Source organism: Sus scrofa, chromosome 4, assembly GCF_000003025.6.
Source record: "Sus scrofa isolate TJ Tabasco breed Duroc chromosome 4, Sscrofa11.1, whole genome shotgun sequence".
NCBI classification, from domain to species: domain Eukaryota; kingdom Metazoa; phylum Chordata; class Mammalia; order Artiodactyla; family Suidae; genus Sus; species Sus scrofa.
In genome coordinates, this window is record NC_010446.5 from 71,294,229 (window position 1) to 71,319,366 (window position 25,138).

General features: G+C 40.1%; 1 protein-coding gene across 4 annotated transcripts in view; it reads right to left on the reverse strand.

Moving 5' to 3' along the window:
* The window catches only part of NKAIN3 (sodium/potassium transporting ATPase interacting 3), a 567,854-nt gene that overhangs the window by 253,583 nt on the left and 289,133 nt on the right, over positions 1 to 25,138 (reverse strand). For all 4 annotated transcript variants that reach the window (XR_002343291.1, XR_002343290.1, XM_021089314.1 and 1 more), the window contains exons 2-3: positions 23,578 to 23,715; positions 14,052 to 14,132 (exon numbers count right to left, since the gene is read on the reverse strand). Coding sequence is in view for 2 of the 4 variants with exons in the window: in XM_021089314.1 (XP_020944973.1) it covers positions 14,052 to 14,132; positions 23,578 to 23,715 (219 nt within the window). In the remaining 2 variants the exon portion in view is untranslated. The remainder of the gene's footprint in view (positions 1 to 14,051; positions 14,133 to 23,577; positions 23,716 to 25,138) is intronic.

Sequence of the window (25,138 nt, forward strand, 5' to 3'; positions counted from 1 at the left end):
GTATTTATTTGTTTATATATTATGTCTCTTCTGCTACAATGAAAGCTCTATGAGAGCGATTTCTTTTCATCTCCCAGTTATATTCTCAGTGCCTACAATAATACCTGGCACAGAGAAGGTGCTCAATGAATTTGCTGCATGAAAGTGTCTAATTCCAAAGCCAAGAAAAGAAAATATTTAAGAAAGTTGGAGCTTTTTTTTTTTTAAAAAAAGAAAATTTACAAAAAGTTTCTCTCTTGGAAAATATGTAGAAAATGAACATTCTCCAGTAAGCATTATGCCTCTGGCACATTTTTACCAGCATTATTTCTCGCCTTACATGCCTGACAAAGTGTTTTGATGACTGCTGTCATGTTTTGTAAAGCCCCTTGAGCTACTTGAAGGAAAACACAATATAAATGCAAAGTAATAATAAACCACCTCTCTGTTTGGTTCTCGTAATAAAGTACATGAGGCTTTGGATGATTTAGTGAAAAACAAAGTAGAGAGTTTCTTAAGGTAAAGAAATAGATCAAGTCAAAATCATTATAGTACCATCCAAGCAGCAAGGGGCCTTAGTGGGTAAACCTATCAATATTGAGACCCTGGAAATTCATTTCCTGATGTTTTCAACAATGGTGAAAGCCTCTCACAGTCAAGGCATTCTATTAGCTGCCACCATTATTATACCCCAATGTATTCTTTAGTCAAACAGATAAAAACCTTGATTGTATTGTCTATAACACAGCTGTCTTTAAATAAGTCAACATTTTTCCCTACTGAAAGTACGTGTGTGTGTGTAAATATATATATATATATATATATATATTTACATTAAAAATGCTATGTGCAGGGAGTTTGCTGGTGGCTCAGCAGGTTAAGGATCCAGTGTTGTCACTGCTGTGGCTTGGGTCACAGCTATAGCGCAGATTCGATCTTTGGGCTGGAACTTCTGCATGCCATGTGTGTGGCCAAAAACAATGCTATAGACAAAGAACGAACAATGAAATTGTATGATTTAATTGTTCAGAGTCACCAAAGCCAGGATTGTGTAAGTAATTAAAAACTTAGGCATTTTGTCGAGTGTTTTTCTACTGCCTTAGATGGCAAGACAGTAAGTCGGCTGAACCACTGAAGAGTCCTGTCTGTCTTTAAGGTCGTATTTTAAAAGTAGTCCATTCATATGGACTTTTAATTTTATTGATTTTTTTTTAACATTTAAAAATAACCTCTGGGGAAAGGCAGAGCTGTAGCCTAATACTAATGTCTAGCTATTAAACAGTTTGATTCTTGCCTTTTATGATAAATTTCTAGTATTCTATATTTTGCTTTTAATATTTGACATAGAAGATAAAGATTAATTTATCACATGGTCATCTTGTTTTCTCCTTTTGGAAACAATATGTGGGAAAATGATTAAAGAAAACAGAAGAGCTGCCGTCAATGTGTAAAGGAATTTACGGACTCAGTCAAAGGGGCAGAGAGAGAACAAGTGGAAAGCAGAAGGTATCTGTGTTAGTTTTCAGACTGATTTACCACTGACAATGGTACACACAGGAACTTGTGACTTGTTTCTCATCCAGAAAAGTAGACTCATTAAAAAATATAGTTGCTATTTGCATCTATGATTTCAGAAGAGGAATTACAATTACAACTCTGATTTGCAATATTTAAGCTTGCTAGGAATCCTTGGAGAAGTTGATAATGTAAACTTCAAGAATAAATTTCAAAATATATCCAACGTCCATTTTTTGGTAGAGTTCCAAAAAAGATCAATTATAGGTTATACTTTATCATATTTAAATTATGAGATGCTATATTTAACGCATATTCTTCCGATAGAGGTCATTCTTCAGACGCCCAAGGGCAATAAATTCCACTAGGGGCTAAGGCTATCTTCATTTCATTTTTTTTTAAAACAAATTCAAATATGAAGAAATTATTGTTACTGACTTAATCCCCATAAGGCAAAGAAGTGGAAAGAAATTACACTCATAAAAATGGGATTTTCCTTTAATCAGCTTCTTATGAGGAAGGCAAAGTAAACCAGACATAGGATGAAAGTTTATTCCCTAGCTAGAGAGCAGAGGACTAAATCTATGGACAAAGATTTCTTCTCCAGGAAACAAAGCCCATCACGTGCTTTCCCATGGACAAGAGCATTAGAGCAGCGAGCGACGCAGAGGTGCTTAAGGGTTCCTGGAGCAGGTGCACCACCCTCTCCGACAGTGCTCATTTGCATATGCATGTTGAATCCCGGCAGAGGGTGTGATTCACGGGTCTCCCAGAGCAGAAGGAGAGACATCCTCAGGTAAAAGCAGTTCTTCATAAACTTTATAACCTCATTCCAAACTCCAGTTGTCAGTGAACGGCTTTCCAGATTGACATCTTAAATCAAGAGAGTGTCACCCATGTACAGTAACTGGCCTAATCTTTTCTGTAAATTGCTGCCTGTGGTTTTCAAAAACATAGTAAATTGCTGGCAATTGACAATGTGTCTCCCTGCACGGCTAACTTCACTCCTGCAGGGTTAACAAATCAGTCTTAAATTATTCATCAAATCACCCAATGTCTAGGCTCTTCTGATTGTCATTGATTTCAGGGACCAGTAGCCTGCCTGTTTCTTATGCTAAAGCAAAATCCATACCATGTTCTCAGCATATAAGAGTAATTGTACACAGGAAATAACAACCACATTCATTGTTTCAGGATCTTAGTTAAGGCTGAGCACGACTCATCCAATCAGGGCTTCTGTGATTCTCTACTGCCCTAACCTAGGCAGAATATCTTCTCACACTCACCCCCACACTAGCCTTAACGCCCCCTGATACTTAATACACAGAGGAAGTGCTTTTTCTATTAATTCTCTAATTAAGGACAAGCACAGAATGATGAATTCTATGTAGAAGCTAAAACATAGATGGTTCCTGTGGAAATGATGTCATCAAATCACGGCACTTTATTCCGGAAATAGGGTCAAATCAACTCTCCAGACAGTGCAACCACATTGAATTTTTGTTGCTAAAAGAAGTGTGGAGATAGAGTGCTTGTTTTGAAAGGACTTTTTTTTTTGGTCTTTTCTAGGGCCGCACCCGCGGCACATGGAGGTTTCCAGGCTAGGGTCTAATTGGAACTGTGGTCTCCGGCCTATGCCAGAGCCACAGCAATGCAGGATCTGAGCTTCGTCTGTGACCTACACCACAGCTCACAGCAAGGCTGGATCCTTAACCCACTGAGCGAGGCCAGGGATCAAATCTGCAACCTCACGGTTCCTAGTCGGATTTCTTAACCACTGACCCACGACGGGAACTCCTGAAAAGACTTCTTAACCCAGTGCCATTTCTCATTCAGCAGCACACAGAGGACTTTGCAGGAAGCTTATCTTCCCTCCCTTGAAATACTTTTTGAATCAGTTGCTGGCCCTAAGCTAAACAGTGCAATTGGGCAATGACACAGGCTTATATTTGAGGAGCACATTTGCCTACTTACGCTCAGGAAAATTAATGCAAAAGGACCCCCAGCACTCTGGGATTTTTCTCCCAGCTCTGCCTAAACAGATATTTCCAGGCCACTGGGAGTCATGATGGAGAACTTGAAAGCTCCCTTGCTTAGAGTATGTCCTTATAGGACCCATCTTCCAAGGGTAGTGACCTTGGCTCTAACGCATATAACCCCACAGAGATCTCTCTTCACTACATGCTGGCCAGAAGAGAGTCTGGAAAAAGAGTGTGGGATGGAATTGAGTGGAATGAGGAAAATTCATTTCAAGGAGTTAAAAAAATTAGCAAGTCCAAGTGCTTTTCTCGCAGGTGGTAGGTCCACAGCAGCATTTATGTTTGAGGTCAGCGGGGGGACTGTAACGCTGCTCTGTGCTGAGTGTGTATAATCCTCACCCTCCTTAGGAAGCTGTCCTGGTGACAGATGTTCCCTGTCCTAGGCAATCAGAGCCCTTTCCCGTCACTATCATAACACTGGTTATGTCTTCTTGTTATTACTCACTTAACGTCTGTCTTTCCTATGATATGGGACATTTTATGAGGGCAGGAACTGGATGCAGTCCTAGTGCCTGGCACAGTGTTTTGAACCAAGAAAATGCTAAGTGCAATTGTCTGTAGAATTTTCTAGGTTTGGGCAGGTATTATTTGCATCTGCATAGTTCAAGCCCCCCAAGGTGGCTTAAACATATTTTCTAATATGAAAGAAATCTTTATGGGCCATTCAGGGTGGATACAAAAGCTCCACAGAGTTAGCGTCCCATGCTCCTATTTTCCTTTTATTCAGTTTGCTCATGCATGGTTGACATCTTCAAGGTCACCTCATAGTCCAAGATGGCAGCCACCACTGTGGTGGCAGAGTGACCCCAAAAGACGTCTGGGTCTTGATCCTCAAAACCTGTGAATGAGGAACCTTAGGGTGGCAAAGGGGCTTTATCCATATGATTAAAGTGCAGGACCTTGATAGGCTGAGATTCGCCTGTATGATCCAGGTTGGGCCCAATCTAGTCACCTGAGTCCTTAAAAGTGGAGAACATTTTCCTGGCTGCAGAAAATCAGAGATGGCAGCGTGAGAAGGATTGGGGCTGCCATCGCTGGCTTTGAAGACAGGAAGGTATGTGGGCAGCCTCTAGAAGCTGGAAGATGAAAGGAAATGAATTCTCCTCTAGAGCCTCCAGAAAACAACACAGCCTGCTGACACCTTGATTTTACTTAAATTTCTTTCACATTCCCCCAGTTATATTGAGATATAACTTACATATAATATTGTATATGTATACACTGGAAAATGATTATTACCACAGTAGCTTTCATGAACATCCATCCCCTCACATGGTTATAAATTTTTTTTGTGATGAGAAGTTTTAAGATCTCCTCTTCTAGGAACTTCCAAATATACAATCAATATTGTTCGCTATAGTCATCATGCTGTACCCCAGGACTTACTCATCTTAGAACTGGAAGTCTGTGACTTTTGACTACCTGCACCCATTTTCTCCACCCGTCACCTCCTGTCATTGGCATCCACCAATCTGTTCTTTGTATCTATTAGTTCATTATCTTTATATATAAGTGGTAAATATAGCACTAGTTTTCCTCTGTCTGACTTATTTCACTTAAAATAATGCCCTCGAGGTCCATCCATGTTCCAGCAAATGGCAGGATTTCTTTTTTCTTGGCGCCTGAGTGACATTCCTATAATATATCACATTTCCTTTCTCTAGTCATCTGATGATGGACACTCTGGCTATTTCCATGTCTTGGCTGTTGGAAATAATGCTGCAATGAACATGGCAGTACAGACATCTTTTCAAGACAGTGATTTCATTTCCTTTGGGTAAATACCCAGAAGTGGAACTGCTACCTCAAACAGGTGGATTTTTCTCTGACTCTGGACCAGAAGGAAAAGGGAATGAATGAAACGTCTGCCACTATTTGTTTGATGAAAGAGTGATTAGATGGATGTGCTTGAACACCTAGAACATTAGGAAAGCAACATGATTTTCACAGGGAGTTACACTTCCCCTTTGTAAATTAATTTAAATGGATATTCTTCCTTTTTTTTAAAAAGGGAGCCACACTTCATTCAATTCTGTCCCTCCCCATCTAATTTGAATCTCAGAAGTACATGTTTTCAAAGTGTCTATACTTTGAGGTAACTAAGAACTACTGATATTCCAATTCCATAAATAAGTTCTCAGAGAACTTGAACCATGCCAAGCTTCCCCAAGATTAGGGTAGAATTACTTTTTAAAATACCTTCCTTTGTTTTCTCAGTGGCATTTGTTATTTGATGGTGAGACAACCCATCTAGTTTCTGAAGGAGGCTGAGAGTTTCCAGAGAAAAAGCCAACTGTTCAGGGCATCTAGACCGCTGGCACTTTGGTGTGCTGATTTGACCATTTCACCAGCCTTCTAACAATTCCAGGGAACACAACTGGATGTGGTGTGGTCGCTGTTCTTCTGCTATGTCTAAGTCTGTAAACAGGCAAAGGGGGAAGAGAGGCTGGAGGCTTAAAGGGCAGAGGAGACACAGGCTCCTCCTGAATCCTGGACAATGAGATTCTTCCTGTGTTCCTCTCCCTTGAATGCTGTCACCCTGGCCTCTATTCAGTGGTCTGGGACCAGCCAGTTCTGCCTCATCTTCTGGACCATCTTTGCTCCGGGCCCTTTTCTCGGTTTTCCTGTCAGTCCTCAGACAGGACATGGGGGCTGAAATGGCTTGTGCTGGCAGACTCTCTTTCCTGGTCAGTCCATGCCCGGCCACCCTCCCAGGCAGCCCTGCTGCTGGGCAGACAGGATTTGTCAGGAGCTTCACAAGAAAAGGGCGTCTCGCTACAAGGATTTCTGAACTGTCATTCTCTTAGCAGCGCCCTGTGTCAAGAGAAAGCAAAACCTCTCTCCTTTTCCCCTTCGCATCCTTGCTGCTAAACCTCTGGCCAATCATTTCCACGTTTCACATCTTTCCCTGTAAACCTGACTGATTTCTTCATCATTCAGCTTATCCCTTCTGAGCCAGGGATCCAGAACTCTCGTGCTGGGGCCGCTGGTGGTACAGCACTGGGGTTCCAACAGATACTCTGCAGGCTGTCTACGTTCAACACTCCAACCCATATCAGACCTGTAATTCTGGGCCATCACAGCCCGGGGGCTCAAAGAGAAACTTTCTCTGGGCAAAGAGAACTTTTTAGATAATGATTATGGTTATCTGGGATTCCTCTCCTCCTTCCTCACAGGCTCCATAGGAAAAATTGATACGAAGCATTTAAATGACATGCGTTTGCCTTCATCTGAGAGTAGTCGTTGAGTAATTGCTCCCCTAGGCTTCTCTGATCCTATCGGGCCCTTCAGCTTAATGCTCATCAGTTATAATTTGACTGCGTGCTGCTCTTTTATTTTATAAGAACAGGCAGTGATATATGCTGTTATTCCAGCTTTAAAAGAGTAAATAAACACAACTAAATGCATTTATCAGGCTCCCTTTTATAATCTTATGAACCGTTGTAAATGTCACCTGAAATTCTTCTCCGCCAAGACCATACTCTTTAATTGACGCTTCACAGCAAAGAGATTGTGTCTTTGGAACAAACTAATTAACATCAGAGGAAAATCCAAAATCTTAATGGCATTTACTCATGTTCTATTTGTTCTACACATTGTTTTGAAATGACCTTATATTCAACCAACTGCATCAGAAATTTTTCAGTAGCATCTTTAAACTGCCTTTAAAATACACAGCAAAGCCTTTGAATATCAGCTGTAAGTGTGGTTACTCTGCAGAATCCAAAGTTCTTTTTTGAAAAAAAAATGCTTACATGGAAATTCAGCAGCCACATTCCAACTGAGAATAGCTTAATGATACGTAACCAGAGGCTTCACAAACTTATATCAACTGGAATAGAGATTTATGAAAGATAAATATTGTTTTAACAAATATAATGGGAGAATTAGCCAGTTTGGGGATTTTCACATCAGCAGTGGCTGTTAGCAGTGGTGGGAAAAGATTAAGGACAGGGTGAGGTCAGAATCCCTGCAAACTTTGTCATCAGCTCAAGGCTGCCATAGAAAGATGACTATTTCCTGTCTCTTCTCCCCGAGCAGTGGGGTCAAGAGAAGAGAGGAAAGCCCTTAAGCACGCTCAACTTTGGTGAGGGGAGAACAGCTTTATCAGGCAGAGGACTAATTTTTTTTTTCTTTTTGTGGTTGCACCTGCTGTATAATGGAAGTTTCCAGGCTGGTGGCGGGGTGGGTGAATCAGAGCTGCAGCTGCCCGCCTATGCCACAGTCACAGCAATGCCAGATCCAAGCCATGCCTGCACCTACACCACAGCTCATGACAATGCTGGATCCTTAACCCACAGAGCGAGGCCAGGGATCCAGCCTGCATCCTCATGGATACTAGTTGGATTCTTAACCTGCTGAGCCATAAAAACTCCCAGGAAACTAATTTTTAATGACAAATTTGTTACAGAATCTGTTACATAATGTAATGAGTGGGAATAGGGTTTCCGACAAAATAGCTGGGAGAGAGTTTATTCAAAGAAACAAAACCATTTGATGATTATAATCCAAAGAGTTGAGACAATAACCTAGTTATTCAATGATATTTGATTAGGCTTTGTTCAATACAGTGAGCCTCATTCTATAGCAATAAATAAAGCCACTCTTGATAGATTCATATATTCATAGATTCATCTGCTCTTTAGAAAAAACTGCTTGAATCTTTACAGAAGGGCATGAGATTACCACACAAACTTGTGATTAAAAACTCCTAACACTACCCAGGCTGCAGCAATTACTTAGTTTATTGTGGTTTCTATATGTCACTGGACTATAACGTAGCGGCAAATTGGATTTTTTGAGCAAAAATTTTCAAAATATTTGTATTTGATGAAATCTATGAAAAATATAATACTGAGTTTAAACATGCTTATAATTTTCTTTACTGTGAAAAAGAAGCTATGGGAGAAACAATTATTGTACCACACAAAGGACACTGAAGATGTTATTTTCAGAAATTATGTTCACTTAGACCCAGGCCAAAGGAAAAAGTATTGTTTAAGTCCCTTGGAATAAGAAATGCATAACTATAGTTATGTTGCTTTGCTATTTTTTTAAAAGAATATAATTGCATCACTTTGTAAGAGGACCATGTAGGAAACAAACAAACAAAAGAACATTTCCAAGTTTGGGGGTCTCATTTCGATTTAATTCCCAGAAACTTATTGTCATGGTTCTTCCTTTATAAATTTTTAATAACCAAATTGATGTCCACCACCACTTCCATCCCCCACTTCCCCTCAGTCAATACTACAGACGAAAACATTCTTTTAGGACAGCAGGAAAAATATATACTAGTATATTATTTCGTAATCAGAAATATTTTGTTATTCTAGTGAACTGAACGTTTATGCGCTTTTCCAAAGAGTCTGATTTACACAGATATGCTGTCTACCTCACGATACAATACGTAAGATATCATTCCTGTAGTTTCAAAAGTAGGTGTAGTTTTGCTGGGCTTCTTGGATGCTATTCCAATGTCATTTGGTGATAAATTATTCTCAAATAAAGATATTTTGTATCCAAGCTTCAGCGCTCCATAAACATCACATTTCAAGATTTTTTTTGAAAAATGCCCAAGAAGGAAGAAACCATCAAAAGGAAAGGATAAATTTAAGCTGAATACCCATCATTAGATTCAGTAAGTTTTATTTATTAAAATAAAGAAATAATACATCCCTGATTTAGTTTGAAATGGCCCACAGAGAAGGAACTCTTTGAGACATAAAAAGAGGGAGTTCCCATTGTGGCTCAGTGGTAATGAACCCAACTAATATCCATGAAGATGCTGGTTCCATCCCTGGCCATGATCAGCGGGTTAAGGATCCAGCGTTGCCATGAGCTGTGGTGTAGGTCACAGACGTGGCTCAGATTCCGCTTGCTGTGGCTGTGGCACAGGCTGGCAGCTGCAGCTCAGCTTCAACCCTTAGCCTGGGAATTTCCATATGCTGCAGGTATGGCCCTAAAAAGACAAAAAAAAAATTTAGAATGTTTATTAGAAATAGTGAATGGATGGTAAGCTGCTGAAGGGACTAGAGGCTCCGTTTCCTATGCAATTCCTTCCTCCTATACAGAACTCAGAACTGATGATCTAAAAGTTTCCTACTTGAAAGTGCTTGTCCAGAGCCACTGTGGAAGACTCCAACCTTGAAGGAAAATGAATCTTCATCAAGAAAGAGAATAAGTACGAAGGGACAATTCAGGCGAGGTAATAATAACGAGCCTTGAAAAAGAAGAATGATCTCACTGACCCTGCCAGGCTGCCCAGGAGAAGTAGTCACCCAAAGAAACTCACAAGAGAAGAGGACCCTCATGAATGAATGGTGACGATTTAAGTCACAAGAGGACAAGAAAGTGCTATTACTGCCATCTGGGGAAATGGCGTAACTTGCTTTAAGAATCAAAATACCCACAAATCAAGTCCTGTGGAAAAAGTGATGTCCTTAAAACATGACCTAGAGAAACAGATGGAGGTAGTTCTCCTGTGTGAAGGCAACATGAAGTCTGCAGAGGAGGCATGAGGAAGGATTAGTGGGTGCTGCACTCCCCGCTTCCTGCCTAGGTTTGTAGAAGACCCTGGATCAAAGCTCATGATTAATATAAGGTAAATCTTCAGAGAATTTCTTTGCATTCCTTTTTACGTCAAATTATGCTCATGCACAAATGCACACAGTCTGAATTCCACAAAAATGTGACACCCTGCAAATTCTCTAGGATTACTGATGTGTAAGTTCTATACATCTTTCAGGAAGAGTCATTTAGAAGAAAGAGTAGCCTCAAGTTCTTGGAATTTGGAGTCATCAAAAAGATGCCTTAAGACATCAGCTGAATTCCTTTGCAATTAAAAACAAGTACAACTTGAATTCTCGACCTAACTTTCAGTATCTTTAACTGCAGCTATTGAGTTGGATTTTCGTATTTACATTCTGCATGGACCTTAGGAAGAAAAAAATGATTTCAAGTCTTGCAACTTTCAAAGAAGCAGCGATAACTTAGTAATTGTACCCTCGGTGATCTTAAAATGTGGCATGAGAAACAGCCTCAGAGACTCCAAAGATACATAAAGTCCTCCCAGGGGGAGCAGAAGGGACTGCAGGAGGATTTAGATGCATAAGTATTTCAAAAACGCTATTTACATGTTGAAGGGAAGAGTTTAATTAAGAACGTTACAGCTGTGAAGTTAATATGCAGATCTGAGGTCTTACCACAAGGGACTATTACGTACTTTTTAAACAAGTCAGTCAGTCCTACATTTCCCCCCTTTTATAGCTCTTGCATGGTAATAAATATATGTCCCAAAGGTTTTCAGAATGAGGATCGTGAGGTCTGTTAATTTCTCAATAATAATAAAGATGATGATGCTGACTGGCATTATAAGAACCACGTTTTACTGAAACCTCACAGTATGCCAAGATCCTAAGTTCTCTGTATGAATTACCTTAGCGAATTCCTTCAATAATCCAATAAAATTAGTGCTGTGGCTTTCCCCGTTTTGCAGAAAAGGAAACTGAGGCTCTAGTAGATTATGTAAGCGAAGGCACTTTTGATCACTCAGCCCCAGTTATTCTTAACTTCACGGTACATGCCCACATTCCTTAAAAGAGTATATCTGTTTCCTTCAAGTTCTCGAAAGTCTGGGGAGAATCAGGACAAAAGCATGATGCTGAGGTGGTGAGCAGATAACAGCAAAGGGAAAATCTCAAGGTCATGACCAAGTCCCCATAATGGGCCAGATATATGAGTGCTCATGGCCAGGCAAGTGTACCTTTAGTTCAGAAGAATGGTTATTCTTATTAAGTGTCATTGGAATAAACCCAGATCCACAGAGGTGTTGTGGAAATTAATCTTAATCCTTCTGGGAGAAAGAGTCAACATTTTAGAATGGACATTTGGGGCAAAAACAAAGGTAAAAGGAGGCGTCTATTAATATATGCAAGGGGGGTATTCCAAGAAATGCCTCCATAAACTAGCGGGAGATGGAGGACTCTGGAAAGTTAGTAAATAAACTAGCCCATGCGGAGAAGGAATAGCTTATGAAATGGGGTACAACCTGGAAAATAGCAGAGGTGCTTGGGTTTATCAGGGCTCCCTAACTCTGCTCTAGCTTTGAGAATAAATTTCCTACAGATTAGAATTGAGGCTTCCCTGTGGCTGCCCAGGAAGATGTTACCAGCCTTTGAAACAGTAAATAGAAAGAGAACACTGGAAAATCCAAGAGGCTCATTCTGGAGTCATCTATCCTTATAATGACCTAGAGTACTTGGTCAACAGCTCAATGGCACTTGAACGAGTAATAAAATGAATAACTAGGGCTATTATACCCATTTTTAAAACCTTGAATTCAAAGAAATAAGGAAAAAAAAAAAACAAAAAAACCCTTGACATGCACATGGATATTAGAAAAGCAGTTACCAAAAAAAAAAAAAAAAAAAAAAAAAAAAAAAAAAAAAAAAAAAAAATGGTTCACAAAGGTCACCGTATGTGGCAGGCAGAAATAAGCCTTGTGTGCAACAAATCACTACTATTATTATTTTATTTTTTAAAAAGAAAAAATCGCATCACAGGATTGGTTTGAAGCTTACCTGAGTTACCATATTTGATGTGCTCAAAACATTGCTAAACACCAAATAGTCACTGATTGCTGTCATTATTGGAGGAGCTTGTTTGTTTTTATTCTTCACAAAGACCGTGGGGCTCAGTGATTTGGGACCCAGAGCTTATAAGTGCTAAAGAAAAGATTTGAATGAAAGACTTATGATTTGAAATTCTGTCTTCTTTCAACACAGTAGGATGCCAATTCTACCACACAAACTTTTCTCTGGTCTAATTTATTCCAAATCAATTAACAATGAAGGAAATAAAAGATGATTTTCCACACAGGGAATTAAAAATATGATTTAAAATGACCATTCAAATCATGAGATACAAAATGCAATGAGTTGAAAAATGTTAGGCTTATTATTCACAATTATTTTATTCACAAAATTTGCATTTTAAAATTGCTTTATAATCTGCATGTTACAGATGATAACTGGGCACTGATTTTAGTACTTTTCCCTGTCTTAGAAATGAGTGGTGAAATATGATTGAAAGCACAAACGTTAAAGGTAGATGTTGGTGTTGTATGGAACTCAAAATTAGAAATGTCATTTCTGGTTCCTGACTATACTTGCCAGTGTGAGAAAATGATGACAAGTTCTAATTTTTTTTTTCCTTTTTAGGGTTGCATCTGCAACATATGGTAGTTCTCAGGCTCGCATTGAAGTGGAGCTACAACTGCTGGCCTATGCCACAGCCATAGCAATGCCAGATCCTAGTCGTGTCTTCAACCTATACCACAGCTCATGGCAATGCCAGACCCTGAACCCACTTAGTGGAGCCAGGGATCAAACCTGTGTCCTTATGGATACTAGTCAGGTTTATTACTGCTGAGCCACAACGGGAACTCTCACAAGCTCTAATTACCAAGTTACTGCAGTGAAGAACAAAGATTAACCACTTCAGGAAGTTCTGGAGAAAACTCTTCAGGGATTTTTTGCTGTTTGGCCGAATCAAAAATTCTTTGTTATCTTACGGACTCCAGTGGAGCCTAACAATTCTAAAAATCTCTGTGCTGCTCAAGGCAAATTTTTTAAGATCAAAATCACAAATGGTAATGGAAGACCATTCCGTTACTTAAGGAAAATTTGAGACTATCATACAACAATAGAATAAGTTTGCACAAAGTTGATAACAAGAAATCTAAAAATAGATTACAGCTTTTTATTCTTTTTGTAATCATACTGTTCAGTTTCCTCTCTATGATTTCAAGTGAAAACTGTGCTGCCTCATGAGAAAAATGCTTAGGAAACACAAGAGACTTAACCCAAGATGCTCTACCCTTTGGATGGTAATCAAAAGATGGTTCCACAAGAGTCATAATGAAAATTATGTGCTTTGCTGACATGAGTTCTAGACAGACAGAAAGAACATTTGTATCATGCCGCCACATCAAGACAACTCTTTTCTGATCAGGATTTCACAACAGGAATCACTACACTGATGTACTTGATTGTTTGCAGACATATGCTCTACTTACATATAATGAGAAATTTCATTCCCAGTCAAACTTCTTTTTTCAGAATTAAGATTCAAGCAAAGATAGCAACTTGCTATTCATGTTTGTTACATTTACATCTTAGTCAATCCCTTGCCCCACTTTAAACCGAAGAATATTCAAAACCGTTTCTCACTTAACATTTGGGGCTGTGGTCACTGGGCATGGGGATACAATGGAAACTGGGTTCCACTACAGCTTAACTAAATCACAGGGCCATTGCTTTGGAGCATCATTGTATTAACACGCTCCCAAGATCATTCTTTCCTGAATGGTACCCAAGCTTTGTTTTGATTAGTGTTCTATTTGTACTGTTGCTTAGATTACTGTACAGAAATATGTGTATCCATTTGTAACTTTACTTGGATGATTTATTAGTGTACTCTTTATAAAAGAGTACTTTAAAAGCACGATACACTTACCTTAGAGAGTCCACCTACTTCCAAATAGAAGCAGATAATGAACACATTCCAGGTGACCCAAAGGGCAGTCCATACTGTATACTGGAGAGAAAGGGGAAGGGGGAGAAAGAGAAAAATGTGGAGATGAAAGACATGTATACTAAATAAATCAATAATACAAATGTCAATAAGTCTGTCTTCTGGGAAGCAACAGACTCTTCAGAAAAGAGTGTTCCTTATCAGGTTCCTTAAGAGCTCTAGAAATTAAAAATCCAATAGTTTCTACTGCTTTCGGTAGATGCCAGTAAAACTAGATTTATTTTTAAAGTGCTTTGCTGGCTTGCAGATACAAGTTAAATCCAAGTCCTGATTTGATTTGTTTTCTGACTACTAGCTTTTCCAAGGAACACAATTATGCAAATTTTCTGTGAGCTGTCTATCTAGCTATCTAGCTATCTTTTAGTCAGAATATCAAATCGTCACTTTTCTGGGATGTTAGTCAAAACCCTTCACTTCCATTCCCCCAAATGAGGATCATGTTTGAAAATGGAGTGCAGTAAAATTAACAAACTTTCAACTGTTGGACTATTTCATTAAGAGTAGAGCATATGCCCTTAATATAATTATAGGATAATATATGATCATGTAAAATATTTTTTGAAAGCACAGAAATTAATAAGTAGGATTAAGAATGAGCAAGGAGGCAACATACTTCCGTGATGGGAAACTACCTTCCAATTACATGCTACGAACTCTAAGCATGCTGGCCTCACTGATTAAGGGGCTTTATTAATGTCTTATATATTAGGAAATGCCTTCCCCAAGAATATTAGACTGAATTAAGGTCAAGACTCATCAATGGAGAGGGTCTTAGGGCTCAATTCATCCACCCACTTTCTTATGCAGACAAAGACACTGAGGTCTGGAAATCTGACACAAAGAACAGCTTGACGGCTGAGGAGGGAACGCACCACGACAGCACAATTAACAGGCCAAATACAATGGTTTGCTCATTCATTTTATTTTACTACAAAAATCCATGAATGTTTAGCTTCTTAAATAGGCATACTAATTAAATTATTGCTTCCCATTGTTAAATGAAGATAAATGTTGAAATAACTTATTAGCAATTGTTAAATGACAATAAATATTGAAATAATTTATTAGCTATTCAATGCTGTGCCAAATAATAGACTTATGAATTTTAAACACTGCATAAAATAGCCACGTTCTTATTAGAAACCTGATGAGAAGCTTTTTAACTTTTTTCTAAAACTCAATTTACATTTTATGTCTTTGTCATTTATAATTTTCTTTAAAAAGAATACATTTATAATAATGAGTTAAGGCTCCAAAATCACTGGAAATTTAGAGGAGCTTGAAACTACATTAAAAAGTTAACATAAGCTACAATATATACATTGAGGCTTCTGGTATTAGCAGATATTGTTGACCTGCTAATACCTTCTGTTAGTAGTCTTCTAGGATGAGTGGGTTTAGACATTTTCTAAAAAATGCACCAGATGCGTGAAATGCACTTTTCTGAACCGCAAAGTACCCCCATGAATAGTGAAAATAGCTAAGCTACATTCTCAGTGTGTATGTTTGGCAAACTGCTAAAGTTACAAACAACCACATCAGATTTTAAAGATGTTGCTAATAAGATGGCATCTGGTGTCTGATATTTTTCATTTAAATAAATCTAATTATGGGTGTATTTGAGAGAGCAGTGTAGACCACTCAGTCATGAGAAAAAAGCCAGGGATAAAGGTAAAGGGAGGGAGTTCCCATCGTGGCACAATGGAAACGAATCCAACTAGGAACCATAAGGTTGTGGGTTCGATCCCTGGCCTCTCTCAGTGGGTTAAGGATTTGGCTTTGCTATGAGCTGTGGTGTAGGTCACAGACACAGCTTGGATCTGGCATTGCTGTGGCTGTGGTGTAGGCTGGCAGCTACAGTTCTGATTGGACCCCTAGCCTGGGAAGCTCCATGTGCTGTGGGTACGGCCCTTAAAAAGACAAAAGACAAAAAATAAAAAAATAAAAAAAAGTTAAGGGAAAGGACATAAAGCGAGACTAAAGTGAGGAAATGAACAGAATTAACTGAAAAACCACATGCTTCTTAATTATTAGGATGGCAAACCTAAGAACGTACTTTTTTGGAAAAGCAAATCAACTCATAGTTATAAAAATACACAATAAAACAAATCTATTTAAAATCACAGCACGAACTCAGTGATTGAGATATATTCTGATTCCTACCAAGTTGTACTATTTTTTTAATTAAAGCATAGTCAATTTACAATGTTGTGCCAATTTTCTTCTGTACAGCACAGTGACCCAGTCATACATATATATATATATATATATATACATTCTTTTTCTCATACTATCTTCCATCACGTTCTATCCCAAATGATTGAATATAGATCCCTGTGCTATATGCTGTATAGTGGAACCCCGTTGCCTATCCATTCTAAGTGTAATAGTTTGCATCTACCCACCCCAAACTCCCTGTCCATCCCACTCCCTCCCCCCACCAAGATGTACTGTTGATGTCACCTCTGAACATTCAAAGATGAAATTTTCGAGCTGAGCAGACCCCAACAGTTTGCTCCTAATTTCCTAACAATAACAAGACTTATTACTCTGCTGCTTTCTACCTTTCTGGTACTGTGCCAAGCACTTTACAAGACCAAGTCATTCAACCACCACGATAAAACCAAGGCAAAAGATAAGCACTAGGTTGCCTAGTCACTATCAGGGTTAGGATAGGAACTTGGACAGTTTGTCCAACTATTAAATGATAGGCTTCCTTTCAAAAGGTCTTAGGAAAAGGAATACAGATTAATTTGCAAGTTAACACTTCCCCACATTTGTCAGTTTACCAAATGAGCAATTTGCCAAATTTCCAATTTACCAGAAATTTATTTCACTCATATATATAATCTGTAACTGGAAATGTTTTTGGAATGATGGATTTCTTTTGTATTTTGCTGTTAATGTGTTATGCACTATATAAACATCGTGTTTTGTTTTGTTTTGTTTTTTAAAGCAATATCCTAAGTGTGTTTATCCTAATACATTGGTTTAGGGAGAACAAAGTTCCTGTATGATTGAATTTTGGATTGTTATGAGATGGAAACTATATACCATTGCGTGCACCTGAGACTCAAGACTGTACACAGAAATAAAAAGAAAGGATTCCTAGCAACTCAAATAACACATCCAAAGGAATTTGCCTCAGCAGAAAGTATTAGAACAACATATAGTATGAGAGACTGGCTATCTTCCCTTTCTTCTTTTTGATGTGGGTTAATTTATCTATAATGCAATTGAAACTATAATAAAGAACAAAGAGATACTCTGCATTTTTTTTTTGTCTTTTGTCCTTTTAGGGCCACACCCACGGCACATGGAGGTTCCCAGGCTAGGGGTCAAATCAGAGCTACAGCTGCTGGCCTACACCACAGCCACAACAACGTGGGATCCAAGCCATGTCTGTGATCTACACCACAGATCACAGCAACACCAGATCCTTAACCCACTGAGCGAGGCCAGGGATTGAACCTGCAACCTCATGGTTACTAGTCGGGTTTGTTAATCACTGAGCCATGACGGGAACTCCAATACTCTCCATTTTTAACAAATACCTTTTGGTTATCACAGAGCACACCTATAAGCTCAGACAGCCACATAGATATACCTGCTATATAGAAGATTTAACTTCCCCAAGTAAAAATATTATTCTTTGTAATTACCTATCCTTCTATTTACTGATCATCTATCTATAATCTATCAGCTGATTCATCTCTCCAACTTTGCTTATGTTTAGTACACATATTTTAAATCCAAATTTACTTAGACAATGTCTATAAAGATGAAAAAACATTTGTGTGTTCTATGTGGTTTCCTGAATATTTCATAGTTTTATGAGGATATTTCAGCATTTTTAAATTGAGATGAACTTCAGAAGTCTCCCAGTCTACTTTCTCATTGAGCAATTAGTCCATAACATAAATTATTTTTACTTCCTGAGCTTGCTTGTTTTCCAATTGCCAGGAAGACCATTCATTCATTCATATGTGTATATTACTGCTCTTTCGTTTTTGTGATTTGGGTGATTTTTTTTCTAATAGTCTTTGCAATGGGACCTCCTCAATTACTGGCAGGGGCCCACAGCATTCTATTTGGTAGAAAAAATAAGTTGAGGAGTAAGGCAGCGAATGTTAGGTACAGGCATATCGTTTTATCATATAAATCTTGGAGTTCAGATTGAGATAAGCAAGGCAGTAAGACCAGCTTCTTTTGCTGAACTATTGCTGCCATGTTCTAAGATAAAAAATCACTGCCTAGTCCATCCAGTAAATTCATTTCATCCAGGAACTTTTCATTCATTTATTATATATTCATTCAAGTATTAGGCATCTTTAAAGGCCCACATCTAACAGGATAACTTAGAATACAGCAATGGAGGGGCACTGCTGCCTTCTTGGAGGGCACTGCTGATGAGGGTGGATGCTCCTCGAAGCACGGATGCAACTGTAAGGAGACAGGATGGAGTCAACCGGATCTAAGGGGACAGAGAGGGAGGAGCCCTTATCCTGGAGTGGAGTGGTCAGGGAAGGACTCTTGAAGGTGAGCCTTCTGCTGAAGAGTTATTAAGAGTTATTAGAGAATGGGGTGTTCTAGGCAGAAGGTACAGAGACTGCAAACTGAGGAGGCAAAGAAACAGCAAATAAATCATCCAGCATGGCCGGCAGGTGGGAAGGTGGGGAGGGCAGGGGTGCAAGAGAGCTACGTAAAGAGCGGTTTTTATAAGCTTTGATTTCCACTCTAAGGAGTTTGAAGTTTGCCTGTGGCCACTGGAGGGCTTGCCCTGTGTGGTCCTTTACCTTCACCGTTTTCATAAGGGTGATAAGTCTTTGAAGTCAGCTGTGATAAACTGATGCAAGAAATGGCAGGGCCTTACCCTCTATGTTTTGGTGTCCAAAATGTCTCTGAGTTTGCAATGGATGAAATTTAACTGGCATTACTGGTGACTGTTTCAGCCATAATGGGGGACAGTGCTATGAATGCCACAGGCAAGTTTGAGAGAAAACTCTCCTGCTACCAAAAAGGCCTTTCTCCACTCAAGTCGTACGGATTTTGGACCAAGGTCTCCTCTCACTGCTGTTGAGAAGTGCGTGCTTTTGAAGCACCCCTTGATGAATGTGACAGAGGTCACACTCATTTTCAGGCTTTTTCATACCAGAATTAATTCCAGGCCACCAACTGTGGCTTCAAACCAAAGCCTTCATGAAAACAACTTAAGGATGAGCTCCTTGTGATGTGATAAGGTTAACATGGAGTAGCCACCTCCCTATTAACAAGGCACCCTTGTTAATCTTCCCCTTAAGAGCCCCCTTTGTGAACAGATTTCCCATACTCATTGATTAGTGATTCTTCAGGCATTTATCCCTAATAGACATGCTAGAATCAGAGTTCATCTGGAATCCCACACAGGTGAACACTCTTCTCTGATCTGCTGAGGGGTAGGGCACAATCATTTCCAATATCAAATCTTTTACGGATAATGGCACCATATCCTCTGGAATCTGATGGTGGAAGCCACCAGCAGATTGATAAAGCAACTCCATAAACCCAACACTATCACCCACTTCTGCCACTTACTCATTCTCCGGGTTCCTTGGGTGAGCTCCCCAACCTTTCCTTGTCTGTAAAGTCAGGGAGGCTAATACCTACTCAGAGGACATTTGTGAAGATTAAACCAAATGACAGGCTGGTGTGGAGACCTTTCCTGCTCTCCCCTTCCTGGAGGGGGTCTCGAATGAGACAGCAAATAAAACGACAGTGATCTGATTGGCATATGCATCGAGGGCACATCAAGATGAGCAAAAACTCAAAAACGGAGACTGTCTTGCAGACACTTTGAAGATTCGGAAAGACCTGAATCTGCCTCCTTCTACACACAGGAGGAGAAGGGGGAGAAGGAAGTGAGGGACCAAAATCAGAGGAGGAAGTGACAGGGCCTGTCGGGAGAGGACTGCAGGATCCGCCAGGGAACCGGATGGGAAGGCAACAAGTAGGTGTTTACAGGAGCACCTGTGACACTTGTGTTCGCAAGGAACTCTTTCCCTAGTAGGGGAGCCATAAACGGAAACAGATTATGAAATGCACTCAAGACACAGGGGCAAAGGAGCAGGCAGTGATTAACTGCTAAAGTGCATGGAAGGAAGTGAGCGTGGGGGACTGAGAGCCCGCTGCTGGCACTGGGGCGCAAATACCAGGTGAGGCTATGAGAGAGAGAGACAGAAAGAGAGGGGGAGGGAGACACACACACACACACAAAGATAGGGAGAGAGGGAGGGAGAGACATAGAGAGGGGGGAGAGGGAGAGAGAGAGATAGAGACATACAGAGAGAAACAGAGAGAGATAGAGACAAAGAGGGGGAGAGAGACAGAGAGAGGGAGGGAGACAGAGAAAGAGGGAAGGAGAGAGAGACACACGGAGAGAGGGAGAGAGAGACACACACACAGAGAAACAGAAAGAGAGGAAGAGAAAAGAGAGAGAGGGAGAAAGAGACATGGGGGGGAGAGAGAGAGACACAGAGAGAGAGGGAGAGAGAGGGAGGGAGAGAGAGACAGAGACAGAGGGAGAGAGAGACATGAAGGGGGAGGCAGAGAGAGACCCAGAGAGAGAGACAGAGAGAGACAGAGGGAGGAAGAGAGAGACAGAGGGAGAGAGAAAGAGGGAGGAAGGGAGAGACAGAGACAGAGAGAGGGAGAGAGAGACACACACAGAAAGAAACAGAGAGGGAGAGAGAGACAGAGAGAGAGGGAGAGAGAGACAGAGAGAGAAAGAGAGAGACAGACAGAGAAAGAGAGAGGGAGGGAGGGAGAGGGAGATGGAGGCTGGAGCAGCAGGTGAGGGATGGCCCACAGGCTGCAGTGCACAAATTCTGCTCTTCCACATCTCCGTCTCTGAAGCTGGCTGTGCTCTCCCCAGGCCTCTGCCTGTTGCCGCCTCCCATGCCCAGTCCTCTTTCCCAGCCATCTCCTCACCTCCAGATGGCCCAGGAGCCTGCCCCTTCTCACTCCTTACGCAATGGGCTCCCGGAGAGCAGGGGTCCACAAGGCACACTGGTTGCTATTTCTCCAGCCCTGGCACAGAAGAGCAAGTCTGCAGTGGATGTGTAATGAGGGAGTGGAAGCTACTGCTCTTGATGTCCTACTGTGTGCCCTTTGGTGCTTCCTGCCCAGAACCCCCTTCAGTCCCCTCCACTCCAGTGAACTCTCACTCACACTGCAGGGCAGGTGGATCTCCCGACATGCATCTCCTGGCACAGGGTGCTCCTTTTCAGGACTTGTAATAGTTGCCCCTTAACAGTTAAGTGGACGATTACATGATAAAAGCCACTTGCCCTCACTAGACTGTAGGGTAAGTGCCTGAAGGGAAGAAAATACAGGTGTATTTGCTCAGCCATGTGCCCCACACTGAACATAATACCAGATAAACAGCAGAAACCCAATACATAGGGCTGGAAAGAATAAGTCTAAGAGAAATGGAGGGAAGGAAGTTAAGGAAAATGAAATAAGGGAAGAAGGGAGAGAGGAGGGGAGAAGGAAGGAAGGATACAAGGAAGGAAGAGGAAAGAAGGAAGGAGGAATTGTGAGACTCCACTTGGGTCAGGTGGGGCAGCCAAGAATATTCTTAGATTTTATCCTGTTAAGAGTTAGTGAAGAGTTTTGAAGTGATTTAGAAAAAGTGCAAAGGACAGACTGGCGGAGAGGAGGCTGAAAGCAAGCGGGAAGTCCATGTGCAGGAAGAAGACTGCAGAAGCCTCGCCCGAGGCAGGGGTGCGTGAAGAAGGTGCGACATGTAGAGGGTGAAAGTGACAGGACTAGAAATATCGCTGACGGGCACCAACAGCTCCATCACACAGAAGCCCCTGGCTTCTCAACCTTCTGGCACTTTGTGCTTCAGCAGAACACAGCATACAAGGAAAACTCTATAGTCAGTAAACATTCTCTGCATTCAGAGCAACAAACTGGAACACAGAATCCAACGATAGCTTGCTATTATGCAGATCAAAGTCTCTTAGGCTGAAAGATCAACTCTGTGAAGCACCTTTCGAGGAGACTGTACAGTGGCTTAGCAGAGGCAATCTTTAGAGAAGAGCAGTAAAGCAGGAATTGTTAAGCCCCTGTGGTCAGCTGAGGGACATAAATGCTCCCATTTCCCTGGGGGCAGCGAGTTTAAGGGCAAAGTGTGTGCTGTGGGTTAGTTATCTTCTCCTCTGTGTGAGAGGATGAAAGATACCAAAAAGCCAATTTCGAGATCCAAAATAGAGAATGGATGCATTTTCAGAAAAAATTATAACTTTATTCTTTTCTATGTGACTGGATTAAATCAAAACAGAAAAGTAGCATATTTTAAGTCAATAATTTTCTTCTAGTGAGGCAGTCATTGCATTGCAAGAAAACACTCACAAGTTCTACTGAACCCTGTATATTTATTCAAGTTCAATGAGCATTTTAGAGTATGTCACTCTTAATTTCAATTCCTTATATATGCTTGGTGTTTCTCACAACCTCCTTATACATGTAGCCTCAAATATTCCCTCCTTTTAACAGAAAAGAAAACTAGTTACTGGCCATAACTTTGTGTCAATGAGGAGCACAGCATATGCTTTATAAAATTTTCCTGCAATGGAGGGTGTGCTGACCACGTATGTCATGGTTTGGGGTATGGATTTATGTTTCAAATTTATCTTAATAAAATCGAGAAATGTTCAGTAATATATAGTAGGCAACAGATTAATGGTAAGTACTAAATAACCTTCAGCATATGCTTTTGTAAAGTCCTAGATCACTTCTAATTAAATTATATTATCACTCTCATTTGGTAAAGAGTTATGGCTACATAGGCTTGCTTTTTTTTTTTTTTTTTTTTTTTTTTTGCTTTTTTTTAGGGCTACACTTGCGGCATATGGAGGTTCCTAGGCTGGGGGTTGAATTGGAGCTACAGCTGCCACCCTACATCACAGTCATGCCACGCCAGATCCGAACCATGTCTGCAACCTGACCACAGCTCATGGCAACGCTAGATCCTTAACCCACTGCAAGGATCGAACCTGCAACCTCATGGCTCCTAGTTGGTTTTGTTTCCGCTGCTCCACAACGGGAACTCCCAGGTTCGCTTTTTAGTGATTTGCATCATTAAAATGATAAGTAATGCACATTTACATCTGATCTACCATGAAGCTCACAGCTAATCCTTCTATTCTATCTAAACACCATTTTAAATTTCCTTGTGAAACTGGATTTCAACTACACTGTGCTTCTCACGCCTACAGTCATGTTGCTTTGCTTTCCTTGTAAACATTCACTGAGTCTTCTTTCCCACAGTCATCTCCTGAGATAATTCAGAAATAAAGGCTAGAACAGCAACATCACATTGTATCAAAGGGAACAACTGGTTTTCTTCTTCTCATAACACTTGTGCAGTGTTGATATGAAAAGACATGGTAGAAAGAAGACTTACCACCACAATATATCGAGGTCTGTACTGAATGGTTCCAAACAAGCCCAGGATGACGACGATTATATGTAGAAAATTTCCAAGAATGGGCGCCCACTGGAAGCCAAGGAAGTCAAAGATCTGCCTCTCTAGTGCTGAGAGCTGCAACGAAGCAGAGAGTCCATGAGCATCTAAGCTGAGCACACCAGGCCATTTCCATCCTGGTTTCATAGCTGGAGAAGGCTGCATAGCCAATGTCAGTCACACCGATGGACATCACCTTCGCTAAGACTGTGATACCCACTGCATGTACTATTTGATGCAACTTCTCTCAGAAAATACACTAACATAATGGGGAGTGGTATGACTTCAAGGATAAGTATCTTTGAAACCTATCTAGAGAGCTGATGATAGACTCCTGAAATCATTTCCTCTAGTAGCAAATCTAGGCAGAAACTTCCTGATACCATATTTTATGGTATTAACTAAGCAGTATTTTTAGCACAATGATTCACTTAGTATAACATACTTGGAACAGTAACTCCAGGCCTGCAATGCTAGGACTACTGTCATTTTGGAAAAACAACAACAAAAAACTACCCATCTCTGCCTTCCTGTGTGAAATGTGAATGATCAAATCCCGTTATTTTCCTTCCTTTCTTTAAATTGCCATTGATGATAATGACTAACCACTTTTTCAAAATGAAGCTTACTTATTTATTTACTTTGGGCTTATTTATTTACATCAATGATACTGATCAAGCACTTTTTCAAAATAAGCTTATTTATTTACTAAAACTAGAGTGACATAGTTCCTTTGAATCATATTTTACTGAGCTCATATACCTACATGAAAATTCATCTTAGATTAGATACATTTTTAAATACTCAAATAAAATAAAAATACTCAAATACTCAATAAATTTAAATACTCAAATCAAAATTATACGGTGGGAAAAAACTGTAACTGCAATGTATACATCTAAGGATGACCTGACCTCCTTGCTGTACAGTGGGAAAATAATAATAAAAAAAAAATTATACGGTGGTAATTTTAGACATGTCACAGTTTTTTACATTTGAATTATACACAATGACGTTTTAAAGCAATTCTGAACTATCTTAAAATAGACGCTTAAACCATTTACGATGAAAGAGATGAATTTCATATCGTCTAGCAATATCAAGAAGGGAAGTATCATGTACAAATGATATTTATTGTATTTTATATCTAAAAATTGTATAACTCCACCTGCTGTATTTGGACACGAATCTTACACATTTCAAGCCCTTCTCTACTTTTGCCCTGCTAAAAGAAACTGATCCAATGATGAACCATACTGCTGGTACTAGAAACTGCAGATTTGAAATGAAAATGGTACCCGAGGTATTTTTCTAGTTATGTGGCAAGTGTATGCCTGAATAGCTTTAATTTCCTTGAACATAAAGAAATGTCCTCTATCCAGTAAGCTGAATTTACCTTGGTTAAGATTCACCTTCAGCGAGCTGTGGAGGAGAGGAAAAAAGAGCAAATACCTAAAGACAAGCCCAGCAGAACCACATTCAATTCCTGGGAATTTCCTGA